General features: G+C 44.4%; 1 protein-coding gene across 4 annotated transcripts in view; it reads left to right on the top strand.

Annotated features, from left to right (window-relative positions):
* The window catches only part of LOC140189874 (serine/threonine-protein kinase WNK3-like), a 150,514-nt gene that overhangs the window by 64,930 nt on the left and 65,103 nt on the right, over positions 1-20,481 (top strand). For all 4 annotated transcript variants that reach the window (XM_072246206.1, XM_072246208.1, XM_072246207.1 and 1 more), the window contains exons 3-4: positions 17,554-17,726; positions 19,454-19,674. In XM_072246206.1, the coding sequence (XP_072102307.1) occupies positions 17,554-17,726; positions 19,454-19,674 (394 nt within the window). The remainder of the gene's footprint in view (positions 1-17,553; positions 17,727-19,453; positions 19,675-20,481) is intronic.

Here is a 20,481-nt window from a genome sequence, read left to right as displayed (position 1 = left end):
ATAATGAATCACCTATGATGGAATGATGGAGCAGACTGGATGAGCTGAATGGCCTAACTGCTCCTGTGTCTTATGAACCTATGACCGGTACCTTGTTATTCCTTCTTTGTTGCACTGTTTGTTTATTGTAATTTTTACATCTTCATACTGTTGCAGCAAAATAGTAAATTTCATGTCTCGTTATTCTCTAGCAAGAATGGAATAACTACCTCATTAGTCCTCTTTTTTCATTTGTAATCTGTAGTAATTTTGACTTTGTGCTATCCTGCTGCTGCAAAACGAATTTCACCCCATGTAAGATGTTGATAATGAACCAGATTCTGATTCAAACTGTTTCTCCGTTCTTTCATGGCCTTGCATGCTTGCCTGTTTCTGTAACTTCCTCTGCTTCTCAGAGAAATGCATCATCGTGCTGCGGCTTAGAGGAGCACAGGCCTTGATTTATCTCTCTCCCATCGGCAGCAGACGATGCTTATCACGTTTGCTGATTGTGGGACTTTGTGAGACTTCCTGTATTAACAGCAATGACACTTCAACAGCCCTCTCATTGGCTACAAGACCCAGCGGACGGGAGAAATGGAAGACACGCGTCATATGAAACTCCAGTGCATGAACATTGACAGAATGCTTAAGTTTCTGGGCAGAATTAGAGCAAAGATTAACTCTGTCATCTCCTGGCAGCAGAGAGGCCCTGTATCTAAAGGCTGGGCTGACTCACCATGCGGGGCATCTCCTCTCCTTGTAACTACCATTGGGGAAGAGGTATATGAGCCTGAAAAGCTTAAAAATTGAGAAACAGCTTCTTCTGCTTTGCCATCAGATTTTTGCAATACACATTTAGAATTTAAAAGCAACTATGTAATGCTAAGGTTTTATAAGGCATTGGTCAGACCACACTTGGAATATTGTGAGCAGTTTTGGGCCCCTTACCTAAAAAATGATGTGCTGGCATCAGAGAAGGTCCAGAGGAGGTTCATGAGAATTATCCTAGAAATTAAAGGGCTAACATATGAGGAGCATTTGATAGCTCTCGACCTGTACTCACTGGAGTTCAGAAGAATGAAAGGGTGCGGGGGGGGGGTGGATCTCATTGAATCCTACCGAATACTGAAAGGCCTAGATAGAGTGGATGTGAAGATGATGTTTCTAAAAGAGAGAGAGTCCAGGACCAGAGCGCACAGCCTCAGATGTCCCTTTAGAACAGAGATGAAGAGAAATTTCTTCAACCAGAGGGTGGTGAATCTGTGGAATTCATTGGAGGCCAAGTCGTCGGGTAGATTTAAATCGGAGGTTAATAGGTTCTTGATTAGTAAGGGCATCAAAGATTGCAGGGATAGAGCAAGAGAACGGAGTTGAGAGAGGGAGTTGTTTCATATGGCAAGTGTTTTTCTTCTTAACACTTCTAATTGGTTTTTGTCAAGCCAGTCCTCTAGCTTGTGGCCACATCGATGGACTGCAGTAAGGCCATCTCGGATCTTGGTGAGAGGGCATGTTTGGACCAGGTGGAGGACGTCCTGGGTTGGGGCACCACAGAGGCAAGCCGGGGTTTGTCACGCACCCCATCAGTGTAGTGTTTGTGTTGTTTTGGCATGTTGACTTCTGAGTCTGTTTACGGCTGTCCAGTTTTTTTGCTGGTAGCTGTAGTAAAGCCTGGGAGGAACGAGGTGGGGTCATCGATCAGATCTCCAGCATTAGGGAGGGGTGTGTGTTCATGTGCCAGACTTGCTTTCCTCAGGAGTCGAGACCTTTCTAGTTTTAGAAACATAGAAAATAGGTGCAGGAGTAGGCCATTCGGCCCTTCGAGCCTGCACCGCTATTTATTATGATCATGGCTGATCATCCAACTCAGAACCCTGCCCCAGCCTTCCCTCCATACCCCCTGATCCCCATAGCCACAAGGGCCGTATCTAACTTCCTCTTAAATATAGCCAATGAACTGGCCTCAACTGTTTCCTGTGGCAGAGAATTCCACAGATTCACCACTCTCTGTGTGAAGAAGTTTTTCCTAATCTCGGTCCTAAAAGGCTTCCCCTTTATCCTCAAACTGTGGCCCCTTGTTCTGGACTTCCCCAACATCGGGAACAATCTTCCTGCATCTAGCCTGTCCAATCCCTTTAGGATTTTATACGTTTCAATCAGATCCCCCCTCAATCTTCTAAATTCCAGCAAGTATAAGCCTAGTCAATCCAGTCTTTCATCATATGATAGTCCTGCCATCCCAGGAATCAATCTGGTGAACCTTCCTTGTACTCCCTCTATGGCAAGGATGTCTTTCCTCAGATTAGGGGACCAAAACTGCACACAATACTCCAGGTGTGGTCTCACCAAGGCCTTGTACAACTGCAGTAGTACCTCTCTGCTCCTGTACTTGAATCCTCTCGCTATAAATGCCAGCATACCATTCGCCTTTTTCACCGCCTGCTGTACCTGCATGCCCACTTTCAATGACTGGTGTATAGTGACACCCAGGTCTCGTTGCACCTCCCCTTTTCCTAATCGGCCACCATTCAGATAATAATCTGTTTTCCTATTTTTGCCACCAAAGTGGATAACTTCACATTTATCCACATTAAATTGCATCTGCCATGAATTTGCCCACTCACCCAACCTATCCAAGTCACTCTGCATCCTCTTAGCATCCTCCTCACAGCTAACACTGCCACCCAGTTTCGTGTCATCCGCAAACTTGGAGATGCTGCATTTAATTCCCTCATCCAAGTCATTAATATATATTGTAAACAACTGGGGTCCCAGCCCTGAGCCTTGCGGTACCCCACTAGTCACCACCCGCCATTCTGAAAAGGTCCCGTTTATTCCCACTCTTTGCTTCCTGTCTGCTAACCAATTCTCCATCCACATCAATACCTTACCCCCAATACCGTGTGCTTTAAGTTTGCCCCACCTCCCCTTCCTTCATGTCTATCCCTCCTGAATATTGAATATCCCTGAACTTTGAGCTCCCATCCTTGGTCACCCTGGAGCCATGTCTCTGTGATCCCAACTATATCATAATCATTAATAACAATCTGCACTTTCAATTCATCCACCTTATTATGAATGCTCCTTGCATTGACACACAAAGCCTTAAGGCGCTCTTTTACAACTCTCCTAGCCCTTATACAATTATGTTGAAAAGTGGCCCTTTTTAATGCTTGCTTAATGCTTTTTAACGTTTTCAGGAATTGAGTCAGTAAGTTGGAGGAGAGTTTTCGATGGGTTTACGAACTGTAATGTTGTTGGACATATTTTGAATACACTTATAGAATTTTGCTGAAGCTGCTGTTCTACGGATCTCTGGGGACGCTACTCCTCTCATTGTTGGGCATGGACTTTAGGGCTCCTGAGATTATTCTTAGAGAAGTGTAGAGCTGTGTATTGATGATGTTTATCTTAGTCCTTAGTAAACGAGCTGTGACTGAATTGATGCCTAAATCTGCTTCTGTGTAACTGAGTACCTTAACACATTATGATTTCTTTCCCATAGCAGTGGCCCATTTTCACACTGGGCCAAGAACAAACGAGACAATCTGCAGGTGCTGGAAATCCAAACAGCACACACAAAATGCTGGAGGAACTCAGCAGGCCAGGCAGCATCTATGGAAAAGAGTACAGTAAAGGTTTCAGGGCATGAGCTTTCATCAGGACTGGAAGAAAAGATGAGAAGTCAGAGTAAGAAAATGGGGGGGATGGGTGGAAGAACCGCAAGGTGATGGGTGAAACCAGGAATTGGGGTGGGGGGGGGTGGGGAGAGAAGTAAAGAGTTGGGAAGGTGATTGGTGAAAGGTAGAGTTGGAGAAGGGGAAATCTGATAGGAGAGGACGGAAAGCCATGGAAGAAAGAAAAGGGGGTGGTAACTCTTTCATCAATCAACTTCCCAGCTCTTTACCTCACCCCTCCGCCCCTCCCAGTTTCACCCATCACCTTGTAGTTCTTCCTTCTCTCTGCCCACTTTCTTACTGACTCCGCATCTTTCGGGTCTCGGACTGAAACATCGACTGTACTCATTTCCATAGATGCTGCCTGGCCTGCTGAGTTCCTCCAGCATTTTGTGTGTGTTAGCAACAAGAACAAAGACTGTACCAGAGTACACAGTTAACAAATTTCACGACACATGCCATTGATAATAAACCTGATTCTGACATCTTGAACTTTCTGGTTTTGTTACAAAATGACAGGCGCCTCACTAGCAATGAACCCCAGTGTTGCAGGATAGCAAATTTGTCTCTGCAAATATTCTATGGCAGTATTAGACAGGGGCAGACCTGTATTATACCCATCTCCAACAGTACTGTTGCCTCTGTGTTTTACAGCAACAGACCTGTTCCCCACTGGAACTATACCCCGGTGTAATATAGTGATGGGCCCGTCCCCACTATTACCGTACCCCGGTGTTATACAGTGACAGACCCATCCCCATTGGTACCATACCCCGGTGTTATACAGTGACAGACCTGTCCCCACCGGTACCTTCCCCCCCTGTGTTACACTGTGACAGACTTGTCCTCACTAGTACCGTACCCCAGTGTTGTACACCATATAGCTCTACACACTGTCATTACACATCTGGAGAAGAGGGATGCTTATGCTGTTCTTGGACTGCAGTTCAGTATTCAACACCATAATTCCCTCCAGGCTTGACAAGAAGCTCAGAGATCTTGGTCTTCACCCTGCCTTGTGCAGCTGGATTCTGGACTTCCTGTCAGATCGCTGGCAGGTTGTAAGAGTGGGCTCCCTCACCTCCAACCCTCTGACCTACAACACATGTACCCCTCAGGGCTGTGTACTAAGCCCCCTCCTTTACTGCCTGTATACCCATGAATGTGTCGCCAGCCACAGCTCCAATCAAATTTGCTAACGACACTACACTGAATGGCCTAATCTCAAACAATAACGAGGTGGCCTACAGGGAAGAAGTCATCTCTCTGACACTGTGGTGTCAAGAAAACAACCTCTCCCTCAATGTCGCAAAAACAAAGGAGCTCGTTGTGGACTACAGGAGGAATGGAGACAGGGTGAATAGCTTTAAGTTCCTCGGCAGAAACATCACCGAGGATCTTGTGGTCTGTACATCCCAGCTGTGTGGTGAAAAAGGCACAACAGGGTCTCTTTCACCTCCAGACAGTTGAAGAAGTTTGGTATGGCCCCCCAAATTCTAAGAATTTTCTACGGGGCACAGTTGAGAGCATCCTGACTGGCTGCATCATTGCCTGGTCTGGGAACTGTACTTCCCTCAATCACAGGACTCTGCAGGGAGTGGTGCAGACAGCCCAGCATATCTGTAGATGTGAATCTCCCACTATTCAGGACATTTACAAAGACAGGTGTGTAAAAAGGGCCCGAAGGATCATTGGGGACCTGAGTCACCCCAACCGCAAACTGTTTCATCTGCTACCATCCGGGAAACGACACCACAGCATAAAAGCCAGGACCAACAGGCTCCGGGACAGCTTCTTCCACCGGGCCATCAGACTGATTAATTCATGTTGACACAACTGTATTTCCATGTTATATTGACTGTCCTGTTGTACATAGTATTTATTATAAATTACTATAATTGCACATTTGAACAGAAATGTAAAGCATTTTACTCATGTATATGAAGAATGTAAGTAATAAAGTCAATTTTATTCAATATAGTGGTATTTGTAGCCACTAGTACTGTATCAGATCCAGGATTTTATGTTAGTTTCATTGAACTGTGAAATCATAAGACTGAAATTACACTTTTCCGATTAACATTGCAGACACTTTAATGATATCTCGTGTGTGTGAGTTGAATTGAATTCTGAGCTGCTCCCAGTCTGGTGGTAGTGCAATCCACTGTCAACCTCAGCAGGTTGCCCTGATCTACAGCCTGGGAGCATTGTCACAATGTTTGAGCTTATGATGTGTCAGCTTTATAGCTGTTTTATCTGCGCCATTAATAGTGTGTGTTTTGGTTATCAGTTTATGATTACAATTGATTAGTGTTACATTCAGTAGTTAAGCAAACTGTTTCATTTGATCGTGTCCCGTACCAACACTACTGCTTTGTAAGTGTGTCACGCTCTGGGTACATTTTTGGCATATTCCCATAGGACAGTATCAGTGTATTGTGCTTATTTGATCTCCTTCTAGCTATGTGGGAATAATGAGGCATGTTGGTCCATGGCCTCATCTTGTGGCATGATGAGGCCTCTCTCAGGTTGGAGGAGCAGAACCCAGTATTCCTCTGGATAGCCTCCAGCCTCTTGGCATGAATATTGATTTCTCCTATCAGTTAAAAAAAAAAATCCCCCCCCCTCATTCCCCATTCTGTCCTTTTACCTCTTTTCACCTGCCTATCACTTTCCCCTGCATCCCTTCCTCATTCCCTTTCCCCCATGGCCCACTCCTCGCCTATCAGATTCCTTCCTCTCCAGCCCTTTACTTTTCCCACCCACCTGGCTTCACCTATCGCCTTCCAGCTAGTTCCCACCACCACCACCTTTTTGTTCTGGCATCTTGTTTGAGCAGGTTGGGACTTCATTTATTGAAGCGTAGAGAATAGGGGAGATCCAGTAGAGGGGCATAAACAGGAACATTGTGCACAATTTTTCCCTGCGATTGTGTATCGTTTGAAGGTGAGGGGGAAGAGCTGTAATCAGAACTTGAGGGGATTGAAAAAACCTTCTAAAATTGGTGGATACAACTCAGTCTATCATAGGCAAAACCCTCCCCACCACTGAACTAATCTACACGGAGCACCGCCTCAAGAAAGCAGTATCCAACATTATCACAGTGTGGATAACACTCACCTCAGCTCTAAATTCATTCCACAACCTATGGACTCACTTTCAAGGACTTGACAACTCTTGTTCTCAGTATTATTTATTTACTTATTTCTTCTTTGTATTTGGACTGTTGGTCGTCTTTTGCACATTGTTATTTGTTAGTCTATGTGTGTAGCTTTTCATTGACTATTATATTTCTTTTTTCTGCTATGAATGCCTGCAAGAAAATGAATTACAGGGTTGGATATGGTGGTATATACATACCTTGATAATAAATTTACTTAGAACTTGAATTTTGGAAGAATGCAGAGCAGATTTACTAGAATGTTACCCAGGGGTGGGGAGGGGCTAAATTACAAGGAGAGGTTGCGTAGAATAGGATTTTATTCCTTAGAGCAGGGGTTCCCAACTGGGGTCCATGGAGTCCTGCTTAATTGTATTAGTCCAGGGCATAAAGTTTGGGAACCCCTGCCTTAGAACTTTAAGCTCCCTGCCTTGTCCCTCTCTCAACTAACACACATCAACACTCAAAAGTTCAAAGTAAATTTACTATCAAAGTACATATATGTCACTAAATACAACCCTGGGATTCATTTTCCCCTGGGTATACTCAATAAATCCATGCTAGAAGAATAACCACAATAGAATCAATAAAAGACAGCGCTGACTTGGACGTATCATGCAGAGTGTGCTCAATATATGGCAGAGGAAGTTGGGCCAAGTGCATTAACAACATTTAAAAGACAGGAAGGGTTCAGATCAGGGGTGAAGTTTTTTATGCTGCAAACCAAATGCAGGCAAATGGGATTAGCTTGGTTGGAATGAACCAGTTGGGCCGAAGAGCCTGTTTCCATCCTCTATGCTGTGACTGAGATTAAGAGATTTGAGATGATCTTTGTCACAGGTGCATCAAAATATCGAAACCACAGTGAAATTCATTGCTTTGCATCAATGAACAAACAGTGTGAGATGTGCTGGGGGCAGCCTGTATGTGTCGCTACGCTTCCAGTGCCAACATAGCATGCTCATGACCTGCTAGCCATAATTGGAACCCAATGTGGGATTGTGCGATGACACAACAGTGTAGTGGTTAGTGCAGCGCTCTACAGTACCAGCGACGCAGGTTCAGTTCCCACTGCCACTTGTAAGGAGTTTGTCCTGCTTTGGTTTCCTCTGGGTGCTCCAGTTTCATCCCACGGTCCAAAGATGTACTGGTTGGTAGTTTAATTAGTGATTGTAAATTGTCCTGTGATTGGGCGAGGGTTAAATCGGGGATTGCTGGGCGGCATGGCTCAGAGGCCAGAAGGATCTATTCCATGCTGCATCTCAATAAATAAATAAGTCATCGAACTTTACAGCAGAGAAACAAGCCCTTCTCCCATATAGTCTGTGTCAACCAAGCTAGTCCCTTTTGCCTGCATTTGGCCCTTGTCCATCTGAACCTCTCCTATCCATGTATCTGTTGTAATTATACTTGCCTCACCCACTTCCTCTGGCAGCTCGTTCCATACATCCACCACCCACTGCGTGTGGGAAGGATACAAGCACGAAATTCTGCAGATGCTGGAAATCCAGAGCAACACACATAAAATACTGGAGGAACTCAGATTAGGCAGCATCTATAGAAAGGACTAAAGAGTCAACTTTTTTGGGCTGCATCCCTGGGAAAAGTTTGCCTTGGGTCCCCCTTTTAAATTATTCCCCTCTCATTTTCAACCAGTGCTCTCCAGTTTGAACTCTGAGAGGGGAAAGAGGCTGTGATCGTTCACCTAATCTATGCACCCTTATGAGATTATAAATCTTTGAAGTTTCCTCGCAGTCTTCTACACTCCAGGGAGGGGGAAAAAAAAAGATTCAAAGTACAGTACGTTTATTACCAAAGTATGCACGGGTGGCAGGGTGGAGATATGTCTTTACTAAAGGAGTTCTCTCTGCTAACCTGCAGGTCTCTCTTGGACAAGGTGTAGTTCCTGCTTAGCCCCTGCCCCCCCCACCCCCAATCAGGGTTACATGAGGCCATGGGAGGAGGTGGTGGATGGCTGTATGAGCAGCTGGTGCATATCACTATCTTTCTTTTTAAATCTTTTTATTAATTTTCCAAAATTATAAACGGAATAACAATATTGATACAGAGAGATTGGAATAATCTTATTGTTGATAAGCATGTACAAAAAAGATTTCAAATAATACATGTATAAGAGACTTCCAAACTCTTAATATTAATTATATAATATTATTATAGAGAAAAAAGAAATAAAAAGAGAAAAAATACAAAGAAACCCCCCCCAAAAAAAAGAAACAAAATAATAAACCCAAAAAAAAAGCAAAAGGAACAAAACAAGGCTAGACCAATATCTTAAATTGAACACGTTCAGTAATGTCATCAACTTCGCTCCTCTATTCATGTATTTTAAGTTAATAAGAAGGAATTGGAAAGGTCAAATTACATCATATGAAAATGTTGAATAAATGGTTTCCAAATCTCTTCAAATTTAACCGAAGGATGAAAAATGTCACTTCTGAGTTTTTCTAAATTTGAACATGATATAGTTTGGGAAAACCATTGAATTATAGTAGGAGGATTGGTCTCCTTCCAGTTCAATACAATGGATCTTCTGGCCATTAAAGTAACAAATGCGATCATCCGACAGGCTGAAGAGGATAAAAATCTATGTTCTACCATTGTCAATCCAAAAATTGCCGTAATGGGATGGGGTTGTAAATCAAAACACAAAACTGTTGAGATAATATCAAAAATATTTTTCCAGAATTTTTCCAAAAGAGGACAGGACCAAAACATGAGTTAAGGAAGCCACCTCAGAGTGACATCTGTCACAAATAGGGTTTATAAGGGAATAAAAACAGGCTAATTTATCTTTAGACATATGGGCCCTATGCACTACTTTAAATTGTATTAATGTATGTTTGGCACATATAGAGGAAGAACTAACTAATTGAAAATTTTTATCCCATTTCTCTATAGGTAGGCAAAGTTGAAGTTCCCTTTCCCATTCATTTTTAATTTTATCAGATACACCTGGCTGTAATTTCATAATTATATCATAAATAGATGCTATTAATCCCTTCTGAACGGGATTTAAACCTAAAATTTTATTGATGATATCAGTAGGTATGAGATCGGGAAGGTAGGCAGCGCCGTATTTAAAAAGTTTCTTATTTGTAAATATCTAAAAAAAATGGGATCTGGGCAAATTAAATTTATTAGAAAACTGTTCAAAAGACATGAAACAGTTATCCAGAATTAAGTACTGGTGCATATCACAAGTCCTGGTTATGTGACCACTGACACCAGGCAGACAGTCCCTGAGAAGAGTGTACTCATGATCTCTGAAGAGTATTGATAATGGCTGGGGTCACCTGTCTTATAAAGACACTGCCCAGAAGAAGGCAATGGCAAACCACTTCTGTTGAAAAATTTGTCATGAACATTCATGGCCATGGAAAGATCATGATTGTCCATGTCATACGACACTGCACATAATGATGTTGACGTATACCATGTGCAACCTTGAGATCTGTCGTCTTGCAGGCAGCCACAAAACAAAGAACCCACTTAAAGCCCACGCAATAAGGACTGTCAAATGTGTAGAGAAAAAAAACAAATTGTGCAAACAGTTTAAAAAAAAGTTAACAAATAACATACAGAACATGAACCACAGAGTCCCTGGAGGTGCCATGGGGCCAGTTCAGTGCTGCAGCCAGTCTAGGAGCCTGGTGGTTGCAGGCCACAGCCATGGGGCCAGTTCAGTGCTGAAGCAAGTAAAGTCCCTCAAAGTAGTGAGCTGAACACCAGTTCACCCTTCACCATTGGCCTTGATACTTAAATCGACTGAACATCAGTTTGTTTTCTCTTCATGAGCCTAGGCCCCACCTCTTTGATCCAGCCCGATGTTTCAGTCTGGCCCCAAGTCAGCTCCAGCAATGGTCGCTGCAGCTGTACCTGCATTTTCTAGAGTCCAGCTCACTAATCCTACAGGATATCGTAAAAACGCCAGGTCGTACAGATGGTTCAAAGGCATACCTCCCAAAGGGAAATTACAGGCTGCAGATTGTGGTGATCATAGTCCAGAAAAATTATAATCAATAGAATAGTTAGTTTTTTTATTTGCTCCCCGCAAAATGACACTGTGTCTCGCCAGCACCATCTTTCCCAGGATCTCCTTGTAACTCAAACCTTCCAGTCCTGGTAACATCCCCTTAAAGTTCCATTCCAGTTTAATCCTTTCTTTAGCAGTACTCCAAATATTAACGTCTTGTACATCTTTAACATGTGCCCTTTCCAGGTTTTTAAGATTAGCTTTATTTGTCAGATGACATTGAAACATACAATGAAATGCATCATTTGCGTCAAATTAAACCAGCAAGGATTATGCTAAGATCAGTAACTCAAATAACCATATGCTACAACAATGGTGTACAGTAGAGTATCTCTGAATGCACAATATGTCTTTGAAGTGGATGGGCTACAGCAGCTGAAGACCACAAGCATACACTGAGTGCCCACTTTATTAGGGACAAGAGGTACCAAATAAAGTGGCTGCTGAGTGCAAGTTAAATAAAGAATTTTGAAAAGGCATATTTGCTCCTTTCCTTTCCCTGTCTCATTCCTTCAGTTCTCCCTACAGTGCTTTGTAACTGCACTCTGCCTCAGTATCTTGTGGCCCATGTTCATAGATCCCTCAAAGTTGCCGCACAAGTTGGCAGGGTGGTTCAGAAGTCTTATGGGGTCTTGACCTGCTAATCGAGGGATTGAGTTTAAAAGCCACGAGGTAATGTTGCTGGTATGGAGAAGGGGTAAGAGGGAAACCAGTTTGAGGAATGGAAAAAAGTGGGGGGGGGGGGAGTGACTGAAAGTTAGAGAAATCGATGTTCATGCTCCCAGTTTAAAGGAGATGGCAGGGCAAGAATTTAGTAAGACACAATGATGGTTGCTTGAAACAAGCTGTCATGGATGGTGATGTGGGGGGGGGGGACACAATAGATGCATTGAAAAGGAAACAGAATGGGGAATGGAAATTACTGGAAGTTAGAGAAATTGATGTTCATGCCATCAGGTTGAGTATAGCCTCCCCATGGCAGTAGAGGAAGGCTTGGACTGACATGTCAGAATGGGAAATGGGAAGTAGAATTGAAAGGGGTAGCCAGCTATTTTATGGTTGGGGTTATCATACAGAATTGGGTGCCACTGGTTGTCAGAACCTTGCAAGGCAAGGAAGGATCTTAGGCACGGTTGCTGTTTCTGAAGAAAATGCGAGAAGGGACAAGTGCCTGAATCAACACGACCAAGACTAATCTGTCCCAGGCCTCATCTCCTCTGCCATGCCAGTTCCCTACTTCTGCTTCACGTGCCTCTATTTGCCTCTGGAAAGTGAATGGCTGCGGTCATCCGTCTTGGGCTGTGCAGGAAGTAGTGTTGAGAAACAGCGGAGTTAAGATGGCTGCTGATTCTACATCCCATACAGGATATTGCAAAGAGATTTACTTGGGGGGAGGGGAGAGAGGAAGTGGAGGAAGGCCTCTCTCTATTTTCTTAGAAGATAGCACAGATTCAGCATGTCATCTCAAACTTTGACAAACTTGTATAGAATCACAATGTAGAGTATCCTGGCTAGGTGCATCACGACCTGGTATTGAAACACCGCTACCCAAGAACATAAATGCCTTACAAAAAGTAGTGGAAACAGGCCATTCTATCACAGGGAAAGCCTTCCCCACCATTGAGCGCATTTATAAAGAGCACTGTCATAGGAAAGCAGCATCCATCATCAAGAATCCCCACCACCCAGGCCATGCTCTCTTCTCGCTGCTGCCATCGGGAAGGAGGTGCAGAAGCCTGAGGTCCCTCACCATCAGGTTCAGGAACTGTTATTACCCCTCAATCATCAGGCTCCTGAGCCAGTGTGGATAACTTCACTCACCCCAACACTGGACTGACTTCACAAACTATGAACTGACTTTCAAGGGGGCTGCAACTTATGTTCTCGATATTATTTATTACTATTATTATTTTTTGTATTGTGCGGTTTGTCTTTTTTGGACATTGAATGTTTGACAATCTTTGTATGTAGCTTTTTAATGATTCTATGTTATTTCTTTGTTCTACTGTGAATGCCTGCAAGAACATGAATCTCAGGGAGACATGCACTCAGTGGCCATTTTATTAAGTGCAGGAGTGGAATCCGGTGTGGTCTTCTACTGCTGTAGCCCATCCACTTCAAGGTTCAACATGTCATGCGTTCAGAGATGCTCCTCTGCACACCACTGTTGTAACGTGTGGTTATTTCAGTTACTGTTGCCTTCCTGACAGCATCAAATTAAGCTCAAAGACACAAGAGACAGAATTTACAGCACAGAAACAGGCCCTTTGGTCTCACATATCCGGGCCAACCATGGTCTCATTGGCCAGGATGGAAACATGGGAGTGTGGGTTAGCAAGTTTGAAGACAATACAAAGATTGGTGGTGTTGCCAGAAGTGTAGAAGACCGGCAAAGAACAAAGTAGGATGTACTCTTCACCGAGTGCATTTTCATGGTCTTCTGTTGCTGTAGCCCATGAGTTCCTCCAGCAATCTGTGTGTGTTGATTGTGCATCATGTGTGTGTCAGAGATGCTTTTCTGCACACCACTGTTATTTGCATTACTATCATCTTCCTGTCAGCTTGAGCCAGTCTGGCCATTCTCCTTGGACCTCTTTCATTAATAAGGCATTTCCATCCACAGAACCACGTTCAATAGATTTTATTTTTGTTTTTCATATCATTCTCTGTAAACTGTTGTGCATGAAACTTCTAGGAGATCAGCAGTTTCTGAGATATTCAAACCACCCTATCTGGCACAATCATTCCCCAGTCAAAGTCACTTAGATCATATTTCTTCCCTATTTTGACCTTTGGTCTGAACAACAGCTGAACCCCTGGACCATAGAGTCTTAGAAAAATACAGCACAGAAACAGGCTGTATCCAAACTTCTCTTAATCGTTGAAATCGAGCTTGCATGAACCACTCGTGCTGACAGCTCATTCCACACTTTCATGACCTTCTGAGTGAGGAAGTTTTCCTTCATGTACCCCTTAAACATTTCATCTTTTGCCCTTAACCCATGACCTCTGGTTGTAGTCCCACCCAACCTCAGTGAAAAAGCCTGCTTGCATTTACATTATCTATGCCATTCATAATTTTGTATACCTCTGTCAAATCTCCTCACAGTCTTCTATGTTCCAAGGAATAAAGTTCTAATCTATTCAATCTTTCCTTGTAACTCAGGTCCGCCAGACCCGGCAACATCCTTATTAATTTTTTCTGTACTCTTTCAAGCTTATTTACTTCTTTCCTGTATGTAGGTGACCAAATCTGCACACAGTACTCCAAATTAGGCCTCACTAACTTCAAAATAACATCCCATCTCCTGTACACAATACTTGGATTTAGGGCCATGTCCACACGCTTTTATGCGTTGAGTTGCTGCCACATGATTGGCTGGTCAGGTATTTGCATTAACAAGCAGGTGTACAGGTGTACCTAATAAAATGGTCACAGTGTAGAGATGGGGGTTTATAGAACTTGTGACAACTGCTGGAAGAGCCTCATGAGTCATGCAGCATCTGTGGAAGGAGAGTGACGTCAACCTTGTTTTTTTTCCTCCTGATTCCTGCATCTGCAGTCTCTTGTAAGGCGGAACGGTAACATAGCATTTAGAGTAACACTATTACAGTGCCAGCTGTAAGATCAGGGTGAGATTCCCCCCCCCCCCCCACAGTCTGTGAGGAGTTTATATGTTCTCCTCATGACCCTGTGGCTTTCCGCAGATGCTCTGGTTTCCTCTCATATCCCAAACATGTATAGGTTAGGGTTAGAGAGTTGCGGGCTCCCCCAGCACATCCTCAGACTGCAGTTATTGACGGAAAACATCGCATCACACTGTATGTTTCATTGTACATGTGACAAATAAAGTTAATTTTTGTGTCGAAAGGTCCATTGCTCTGCCTTCATAAATGCTGGTTGATCTGTTGAGTTCTTCCACTGTTTTCTTCTTCTGCTCCACACTCCACAATCTGCAGTAGTTTGAGTATGGGAATCGGGATGTCATGTTACGTCTGTGCATGAGGTTGGTGAGATGGGCTTAGAATGTAGTGTGCGTTTCTGGTTGCGGGTGGCAGCGACTCAATGCATAAAAGCATACAGATATAGTTAGGAGGTTCCGGAGGTACGTAATAAAGTGGCCACTGAAGTTTATGGTGACATGCTAAATATATGCAAACTTCAAAGAAAGTAGATGCACTGTTGTGCCTTCTTTGTGATGGCACTTAACATGCTGGTCCTACAGCCACTCACCCGGTATGATAATGCCAAGGAATTTAAAGTTACTGACTCTCTCTACCTCCAATCCCCAAATGAAGACTGGCTCCTGAGTCTCCAGTTTCTTTCCCTGGTAGTCAATAATCAGCTCTTTTAGTTTTGCTGACGTTGTTGTGGCACCACTCAACCTGATTTTCAATCTCCCTCCTATATGCTGATTCATCACCACCTCTGTTTCAGCCAACAACGGTGGTGTCATCGGCAAACTGAAATATGGCATAAGAGTGGTACTTAGCCACACAATTACAGAATGAAGAGAGTAGAGCAAGGGGCTAGGCGCATGTCCCTGTAGGACATCTGCTGATGGTGAGTGTGGAGGAGATGTTGTTGGCAATCTGTACCTACTGGGGTCTGCCATTGAGGAAATTGAGAATCCATTTGCACAGGGAGGATGCTGTCGATTACCATTGTCTTAAAGTCATGGTTCTCTCCTGATCTGCCAGCAGCGAATATCCATTGCAGCCCTGACTGTTCAGGAACGTAAAGATTTGGTATGTTCGCCCTCCTAATTCTGGATCCAGTTATATTATTCTGGTGGTCAACATCGCCCCCTTGTGTTGGCCAGTAACATCCTTTCTGAGACTGCCACCAGAGATTCTACAAATGCTGGAAATCTTGACTAACACACAAAATGCTGGAGGAACTCAGCAATTCAGGCAGCCATCAGATTTGTGAACGATCTGTGAACCCATCAGCACTACCTCATTACTTTTTGCAATACATAGTAATTTTATGTTTTTGCACTGCTTGCCACAAAACAACATATTAATTTGTCAGTGATAATCTGATTGTGAAAAGGGTGCGCTGATTCATAAATTTATAACCTTCTATCTGGTCTCCTCCCCCTCAGCCTCTGATGCTCCAGAGAAAACAACCCAAATGTGTCCAACCTCTCCTTGAAGTTTACTCTCTAATCCAGGCGGCATCCTGGTGAACCTCTTCTGCCCCACTCCAAAGCCTCCCAGTCCTTCCTGTAATGGGGCATCCAAAGTTTCAAACAGCTATAACATGGCTTCCTGACTCCGGAAAAATAAAGGATTAGCTTTATTTGTCACATGTACTTTGAAACACCGTGAAATGTGTCGTTTGCGTCAATGGCCAACATGGTCCAGCGATGTGCTGGGGGCAGCGCGCCTCTGGTGCCCTAGCCCATACGTCGTTGAACTGTGGGAGGAAAACAGAGCACACTACACATCATGGGGGATCTGCACGTTCTGAACATGCAAACTCCTTACAGACAGTGGCGGGAATTGAATCTGGGCTGCTGGCGCGGAAAGGCATTGCATGAGATGCCACGCTACCATACCAGCTCTTACAAGCATCACCCTGACGGGGTTAGTGATAGACACTGGTTACTCCCATTTAAACAATATCTGTGGCTCACAGCACCATAGCCTGGGAAGTAGGACTGACAGGCTTTGGATCTGAACTCCTCTATTGGGATTGAAGGCTTGCTTTTTCCTTTGTCACCTGCAGATATTTTGGCACATGTTATTCACTTAGTATCCACTTATATTAGGTACACCTGCTCATTAATGCAAATACCTAATCAGCCAATCATGTGGCAGCAACTCAGTGCTTAAAAGCATGCAGACCTGGTCAAGAGGTTCCGTTTTTATTCAGACCAAACATCAGAACAGGGAAGAAATGTAATCTAAGTGACTTTCACCATGGAGTCATTGTTGGTGCCAGATGGGGTGATTTGAGTATCCCAGAAACTGCTGGTCTCCTGGGATTTTCATGCACAACAGTTTTTAGAGTTTACAGAGAAAATGGTGTGAAAAACAAAAATATCCAGTGAGCAGCAGTTCTGTGGGCGAAAACACCTTGTTAATGAGAGGGATCAGAGGAGAATGGCCAGACTGGTTCAAGCTGACAGTAACTCAAATAACCACACATTACAACAGTGATATGCAGAAGAGCATCTCTGAGCACACAACACATCAAACCTTGAAAAGGATGGGCTACAGCGGCAGAAAACCACAAGCATACACTCACTGGGTACTTTATTAGGTACAGGGTTGCTGTACAGCCACTGGCTGTATTTGGTTCTTCCCTTAAGATACCTATTTAGAGATGGGTTCTGAATGCCAGTGCACGTTTCAGGGAAATCGGGTGTGAGATTAAATGTTGTAATGCAGCGTAGAGCTGTCCAGCCTCCTCTTGGTCCAAAATGGTCTTCATGGGTCCTTTAGAAATCCGATGACAGAGGGAAGAAGCTGTTCCTAAAGCACTGAGTGTGGGTGTTCAGCTCCTGTGCCTCATCTCTGATGATAGTAACGAGCAAAGGGCTTGTCCCGGATGGTAAGGGTCCGTAATGATGGATGACACTTTCTTGAGCCATCACTTCATGATGGTGTCCTCAATGGGTTATTTATTGGCCCCCCTCAATATTTGTAACCTTCGTTCCTCTCTTGTGTTGCAGGACAGAAAACTCACCAAAGCCGAGCAGCAGAGATTCAAGGAGGAGGCAGAAATGCTGAAGGGTTTGCAGCACCCAAACATCGTGCGCTTCTATGACTCGTGGGAGTCGTCGCTGAAGGGGAAGAAGTGCATAGTGCTGGTAACGGAGCTTATGACGTCCGGGACCCTAAAGACGTGAGTAAATACCACACAGGTGTTGTCTCCTGGTTTGTCTTCCAGGGTACGTTTTCATGACTTTGGGGGTCTTAAGGGCTCAAGTTTAATTTCTTGTTTGTGCTGATGTAAAATGGAGTCAGTGTCCCCTAAAGAAGCAAATGAAAGCTTTATCTTTGTTCACACACTGACAAATCCCTGTGCCAACAGTGTCAGATAATGAAAGATCTGTATTTTCCTTGACGTAGAAAGCTGCATGCGTAGACTTGTGACCAATTCCAACTCTCCCTCGAGAAGTAAGATGCTGGAGTCTGAAGCAGCAAACTATCTGCTGGAGGGATTCAACAGGCCAAGAGCATCTTGGTGGCAGAAATGAACTGTCAATAATATGGGTTGAAAACCTTACATCAGGGTTCATCATCGTCATTATGTGTCATGTTGTATGATGGAGGTGATCATGGTCTCATGATCACGATTGCCCTTGGCAAATTTTTCAACAGAAGTGGTTTGCCATTACCTTCTTCTGGGCAGTGACCCCAGCCATAATGAGTACACTTCAGAGATTGTCAGTGGTCACCCAACCAGGAGTGTGATATGCACCGGCTGATCATACAAACATCCACCACCTGCACCCATGGTTTCACTTGACCCTGATAGGGGGGCTAAGCAGGTGCTACACCTTGCCCAAGGGTGGCCTGCAGGCTAGCAGAGGAAAGGAGCACCTTACACCTCCTTTGGTAGAGTTGTATCTCCACCCTGACACCCAAAATCTACCTCTACTGTTTCTAAAGCGTTGATTGTGGGTCTTCAGGCTCCCATACCTTCGCTCTAATGTTATTAATGAGGAAGAGGGCATGTGCTGGGTTGTGGGAGTCCTAAATAATAAATATCACCTTTTTCTGAGACATCACAATGAAAATATCCTCAGTGGTGGGGAGGCTAGTACCTATGATGGAGCTGGCTGAGTCGACAACCTGAACACGAGCACTTTGCTTTCTTTGTAGCTGCTACACTTTATTCTGCGTACTTATTACTTTACCTTGTTCTACCTCAGTGCATTGTTGGGGGGGATAGCAGGACAGACTGCATCTATGACTGGAAATAAACACTCGATATTTTGGGCCAAGACTTCATGAGAACTAAAAGGGAAGAGGGTAGAAGCCAGAATAAGAAGGTTTGGAGAGGGGGCGGAAAGTAGTGCAGGATGGCAGGTGATAGGTGATCAGTTGAAGGGGAAGATGGGTGGGTGGAGGGGGATGGTGAGAAGCTGGAAGGTGATAGGTGGAAGAAGTAAAGAAGAAGAAACCTGATACGAGAGGAGAGCGGGCTATGAGTGAAAGGGAGGGGGGGGTGGTGGACAGGTGAGGAGAAGAGAAGGGGTGAGTGGGTAACGAAAATGTGGAATGGAAAAGGAGAGAAGGGGAGGGGAGAGAAATTATTGGAAGTTGGAGATATCAATGTTCATGCCACCAGGTTGGAGGCTACTCAGCTGGACTACGAGGTGTTGCTCCCCTAACCTGAGAGTGGACTCATCGTCTCAGTCGAGGAGGTCATGGACCGACGTGTCGGGTTAGGAATTAGAATTAAAATGGGTGTCTACTGGAAAAACTCAGCTTGTGTGGTGGACAGAGCGAAGGTGTTCTGCCAGCTAGTCTGCCAATTTATTTTTACTGCTTCCTGTATGGAAGGGTGTTGGATGCTAGGGGAAGGCATGCATTAACCACTGTGATCTCTTGCCTCCCACTCAGGTACTTGAAGAGGTTTAAGGTGATGAAGCCCAAGGTCCTGCGCAGTTGGTGCAGGCAGATCCTGAAGGGCCTGCAGTTCCTACACACTCGCACCCCGCCCATCGTCCACCGCGACCTCAAATGTGACAACATCTTCATCACCGGCCCCACCGGATCGGTCAAAATCGGAGACCTGGGACTGGCAACATTAATGCGCACCTCTTTTGCTAAAAGTGTGATAGGTAAGCTTAGAAAATCTTCATTGCGCTAAGGAGATAGGGAAACCACTTTGTGCTCGACAGACTTCCAAGCAGACTGAAGATTGTGCAATCGTGATGGTGATTGTGAGAGACCTACTGATCCATGCTTGATCCACTCTGTCACCGTTGAAGGTGTCCTCACTGCCATCGAGGACACCTTCAGGGATTGGCACCTCAAGAAGGCAGTATCCATCACTAAAGACGCTGACGTGCCCTCTGCTTGTTATTACCATCGGGGAGGAGGTACAGGTGCCTGAAGACTCATATTCGACAATTCAGAAACAGCTCTACCTCTCCCCTCTGCTGTCAGATTTTTAAACAGACCATGAACCCATGAGCATTACCTCATTATCCCTTTTTTTTTGTATTTTCATATATGGAGACAGCTTCTACCCACTCTTTTAAGTCATAAACACAAAATAATCTGCAGATGCTGGGGTCAAAGCAACACTCACAACACACTGGAGGAACTCAGCAGGTCGGGCAGCATCTGTGGAAAAGATCGGTCAACGTTTCGGGCCGGAACCGTTCCTCCAGCGTCTTGTGAGTGTCACTCTTTTAAGTCTATTGAATGGTTTCCCAGTACAAGTTTCCCCTGCCATCTGAAGGTCCAAATCGCCTCTGATCTGGGCCGACATTTACGTGCCGGGCGGCACCTAATTAATTAGCTTGTTTATTTCGGCTTTTTCCTTAAAGATGTGCTGGGTGCGTCCCGGCTACCGCTGCATCCCTGCACGCGTCGCGGATCGGTATTGGTCCGTGGCCCGGAGATTGGGGTGGTGGAACACT

The sequence above is a fragment of the Mobula birostris genome, chromosome 29 (assembly GCF_030028105.1).
Source record: "Mobula birostris isolate sMobBir1 chromosome 29, sMobBir1.hap1, whole genome shotgun sequence".
NCBI classification, from domain to species: Eukaryota; Metazoa; Chordata; class Chondrichthyes; order Myliobatiformes; family Myliobatidae; genus Mobula; species Mobula birostris.
This window is presented reverse-complemented; position numbering and strand designations above follow the sequence as displayed.